Genomic DNA, 4,822 nt, shown 5'->3' on the forward strand with positions numbered 1-4,822 from the left:
GCATTATTTTTCGAATGGACATTTCTGTTAAATATAATATCTCCACTTATAATACCGTTATTATCAGAAATATGTTCACCTCCTTAACTGACGTCATTTCCAGCCCATTTGAGTTGGAACCGAAACGAATCTATTGTGTTTTAACCAATAGAAAACTAGTGATGCCTGCATCAAGCCTGTATGGATACAGTATGGGGGGAAACCATATGAAACTGGGTCACCCTGCAATTAAAGTAACGATTCTAAATTGAAATAATTATTATTAAACAAAACATGAAAGACAATTGATTGTCCAAGTCGTTTTTAAAGTTAGTTACAATATACCTCAGTTACTGTAAAACCACATCACATCATGACAAATGGTGGGATGTGTGCTAATTAATCACTTCTTTCTGATGCCCCCATGCTTAATTATTAGGAAAGTAAATGTAGTACATAATTATTAAGCTATAGTCAATAGTCACCATTACAACTATAATCAACTATTTATGGTGTGTGCACACTGTGTGAGCCCTTGCTATGCTGGGCAGCATGATGACACATCTTTACCTAATACTGTACCTGCTAAGCCTGTTACTGACTCTTTGAAGATCTGGCCATTTCTTGTATCTTTATTCAAGTCTCCCCATAGGTTTCACTTCATGGTGATAAATGGAATAAACCTCAACGTTTTCTTATGGAAAATGATCAGAGGTATGGGAATAGTCACACACACACTCACACACCCACACATACACACACAAACATGGCCACCACTCTCCCTAACCATTACCCTCTCCTCTGCTGCTCAAACAGTGCCATGCTAATAGTCCTTGGCATGGCTGCTGCATGACCCAGTGGCTCCCGACAGGGTGTGAAGTGGTGGCATTGGCTCTCACTCCTGACACACTGGTTTACTGTTAATCCTCTCAGTCTAGTTCCCAAGCAGCATGCCACTATGATCACTAGCAATGTCCAGATTGTCCATCATAGCCTACCCCTAGACTAAACATGTGCTTAATGTTGTTCAATACTGTTTTACACATTAGATGCACCCAACTGAAAGAAAAATGCATGCATACCTAACACATGCTATCACATAGTCACACTCACGTAAAGCCTGACAGCCATACATCCCTGCTGAGAATTCTGAAATTAACCTACCCACAAGTCATGCCAGTGATCCAGATAGATATTTTACAAATTAAGATCAAGAGGCTCACTCAGGCAAAATATAAACCCACCATGGCTAAAAAAGTAAGTGTATATTATAGTCAATTGCAACCCCCATTCCAATGGCCAATACAGTTTATTCTCCACAAGACATGACTGCAATAACTCAGTTCTTTAGCATATTAATATTTATTATTTATTCAGTCGCTTTCAAGATTAAAACGCATTAGAAATGTGGCACAGCATGATATGTTTATCTGGCACAGATGTTGTGTAATATCTTTCTTGTCAAAATGCAATGTGACACTTGCAGTAAACATGCAATGCTTTTGTATGACAGCAGGTGGCAATATTTTTCTGCTTTGACAACCAAGTTAGGAAAATATTTTTTTTCTTTGGCGTTTTGTAAATCTGTGTTTAAAACAATATAATTTCAAATCAGCAGTATCTGTGAGGAATAATTTCTCAGAAACAAGATTCTTTACAAGATCAGCTCACAGTTCCCTGTTTTTCTACTCTTTGTCTTTAAACTCGAAAGCTTGACATTGTCTCAGGCAGCCAAGCATGACAATATAGCAACTGGTTGCATTTATGTAGTAAATATTTTGGACATTGTGGCATTTTCTAAAGATATTTCTTTCAACAATTCAACAAAACGAGGGGATCTCCTTCCGAATTATCAATTGAATTTTCCACTTGAATGCAATACAACTGACCACCAAGTATAGATTCAGTGGAATGCTTTAGCATTGTCAAGTACGTTAGAGTTGGCAGACAAAGTGGAAATACTGCTGGTTTCAGTCAGGTGGGCTTCTTCCTGGGCTCAGGGTTGGGGATGCGTAGGTTGGAGATGCGCAGGTCGGGAGAGCTGAAGTTGGAGCTGGCCACGGTGCAGGTGCTGAGGTAGTGGATGACGATGCTCTGGGCCGTACTGGAGTCTAGGCCGTGGTCCTGACAGAGATACTGGCTGAGCTGCTTCACTGGTTCTGGTACCAGGCCCTGGGGAGGGGTCTGGACCAGGGGAGAGCTGCCCCGGGCCAGGCTGTCCTGCATATGCTGTCTGTACACCTCCAGCAGCTTACTCTCCAGGTAGCCGTTCAGCATGGAGTTGGACAGAGGTTCCCTGTTCAGGGTGATGATGCTGCTGTCTATGACCAGGTTACCCTCATCCTGCAGGGTCTGGGACTCCACCTGTACCCCAGGCTCTACAGGCCCTGTGGGTTCCAAGGACTCCAGCTCTCCCAGGTCCTGAGACTGAAGAAGTGGCCCTTGGAACACCTCACTCTCCAGCCGCAGGCTCATTGAACTCCTGTTTCCCACATGGTCCCCTCTGAGCTGCAGGTCGGGGTAGTCTTTGCAGAAAGTGGTACAGCACCAGGAGCGATAGAGCTCCAGGTCACCATAGTCGTCACTGTGGCTATTGGGGATGGTGAGGGCATCACTGGGCCTGGTGGTCGCTCTAGGACCAGACTGCACCAGGCCATCCATGTTTCCTGTGCAGCCCACACACCAGAAGCACATTTTTAAATTTGAAGTATTCAATCAAAAATGAATGAAATTATTAAACATTGTACACATGCCTGGATGCACTTAATCTCATATGAGCCTTCTAAAATGCAGCATAACCAACTGATCCAGCGAGGCATGCAGTATTTCAGACAAATCCAAAATGCTTACCTAACATTGAACCTTGGTTCAGAACGATATTGGGAGCAGGGTGTGGTGGACGTTCCTGAGCCTTTGTGGAATCACAATCACAATCCTCTTTCCTGTACCTGAAGACTCTGATGAAGGCTTCTCCCAACATGGCAACCACTACACAACAGTGCATATTATCTCAACACAACATAGCAGCAAACCACACCAACTAGCACTTTCAATTGTGTATTTCCACAGATTTTATTCCAGAACTAGCATTAATCTGGTTCCACCCCAAAGTATTATGCTACCATGACATTAGCTTATCAGGCTCGAAATATACATAAATACTCAGATTCTTTTGCCAGGTCACATAAAACATAAATAGTATAAAACACAGGACAGGTACTGAGAATATCCCTACCTCTGTTTTTACAATAGATTATGTTTTCTTCAGTCTGTCCACTAATACAAGGTTTACAAGTTAGCTACAGATGTCTCTGACTGGTAAGCAGCCACGGTATTGTGCTGTCCCTATTTGTATAGAGCATCTGAGTAGCAAATGTTTAAAACAGGAAGTATGTCAGAAATAAAGTGAGAACACTCACTACCCCTGCTCTTCAGCTGCTGCCTTCTGTGATGTGACACATCAGTTTTAGAATGTAAGGAGAACTGAAACAATATGTGACGGGGTGGCGGTCGGTGCCGTTTAAGGTGAGGGGGGACAAAAAAATGTTTTATGAGCATGACCTTATTTATTTTACAGTATATTGGATGACTGTCATTCATATTCCATTCACGTAGCTCAGTGTAACATCAATAGGTTTAGGCTACTACATGATGCTGGAATTTTCCATACATCTATCATGAGGTTGCTACAACATAGCCTATGAATGAAAGTTTACAGGCCAAGATAAAAAAAAAATTGTAATAAAAGTGACAGACAATGACACATTTAACAACACCTTGCACACTCTTGCCTGCATCTAGCTGATCTAGGGTGTAATCATTAGTCCAACAGTTACAAATGAGAGTTTCTGTTGGACAAATTCAGGTATGTTTAGCCCGTTTGGTTCCGTTTGCTTCCGTTTAAGAAACGTTTTTCAACAGAATCGACATAATTAATACAGCCCTGATCACATGGATAACACAGTTCACTTTCATAGCAGCCACATACAAACAGCATGACCACATAATTCTTTCTCGCATCAACGCGCTCTCCTCCTCTCATCTTTTCCCTTCGTTTGTGGACTTCAGTGCACAACAAATCAGCTCTGTGACCAGGCTAAAAAACCTTTCCAAGTCAAACCTTAATATCATAACCACTACACAGAGCCTACATCGCTGTCACCATATTAGCTAACGTCATAGTCAACATAGCTACTAGAACTAAGGTGTTAGTAAACCCGCTATGATAATGCAGTACAGTCAGAAAGCAATTTAGCAGTTACACCGGCAGGCCCCGGTGGTAATAAATAAAATAAAAGGCTTGGACTTGGAAGAGTTCCAGTGTTGGATAGCCATAGCCTGCTAGCTAACATAGCATTCCTGTTTGAGCCGAGTGTTTGAGTAGGCTAAACTAGCTAGCTGCATTCGCTAGCTAAGTGAAAGTTTTAAAAAATACTACAAAATATAGCTAGCTAGCTCTTGCTCTCTCTTGCTTCTCCTTCAATTTAAAGAAATTAATTTGTTCAAAACTGTTCAACTATAGTCTTTCTCTCTTTGAATCAACTTCACACCACATTTTATGCACTGCAGTGCAAGCTAACTGTAGCTAATGCTTTCAGTACTAGATTCATTCTCTGATCCTTTGATTGGGTAGACAACAAGAGCTCTGATAGGTTGGAGGACTTCTTCCGGAAGTTGTCATAATTACTGTGTACGTCTATGGAAGAGGATGAGAACCATGAGCCTCTTAGGTTTTGTATTGAAGTCAATGTACTCAGAGGTGGACAGAAACTAGCTGTCGTCCGGCAACACCATTGTGCTACAAGAATAACAAGGAAACTGGTTAAGAATAAGATAGACTGAG

General features: G+C 41.7%; 1 protein-coding gene across 2 annotated transcripts; it reads right to left on the bottom strand.

Moving 5' to 3' along the window:
• Positions 1 to 1,320: 1,320 nt before the first annotated feature.
• On the bottom strand, positions 1,321 to 3,638 carry LOC139422973 (TLR adapter interacting with SLC15A4 on the lysosome-like). Of its 2 annotated transcripts, none has more exons than XM_071174508.1 (3): positions 3,399 to 3,638; positions 2,830 to 2,967; positions 1,321 to 2,645 (listed from the first exon to the last, which is right to left on the bottom strand). In XM_071174508.1, the coding sequence occupies exons 1-3, from the start codon at positions 3,577 to 3,579 to the stop codon at positions 1,954 to 1,956; spliced, it is 1,011 nt and encodes a 336-aa protein (XP_071030609.1). In that variant the 5' UTR covers positions 3,580 to 3,638; the 3' UTR covers positions 1,321 to 1,953. The 2 variants fall into 2 exon arrangements, with proteins under 2 accessions (XP_071030609.1, XP_071030610.1); XM_071174509.1 differs by having other exon boundaries at positions 3,215 to 3,433.
• Positions 3,639 to 4,822: the final 1,184 nt, after the last annotated feature.

Source organism: Oncorhynchus clarkii, chromosome 12 (assembly GCF_045791955.1).
Source record: "Oncorhynchus clarkii lewisi isolate Uvic-CL-2024 chromosome 12, UVic_Ocla_1.0, whole genome shotgun sequence".
Lineage (NCBI taxonomy): Eukaryota > Metazoa > Chordata > Actinopteri > Salmoniformes > Salmonidae > Oncorhynchus > Oncorhynchus clarkii.

Bases quoted from the DNA above. Each gene is read 5' to 3' on its own strand.
- LOC139422973 (XM_071174508.1), bottom strand. From the start codon at position 3,579: ATGAATGACAGTCATCCAATATACTGTAAAATAAATAAGGTCATGCTC. The intron at 2,968-3,398 runs GTGAGTGTTCTC...ACTGTTGTGTAG, and splicing joins GCAGCTGAAGAGCAGGGGTA to TGGTTGCCATGTTGGGAGAA. The intron at 2,646-2,829 runs GTAAGCATTTTG...TGGGCTGCACAG, and splicing joins GAACCAAGGTTCAATGTTAG to GAAACATGGATGGCCTGGTG.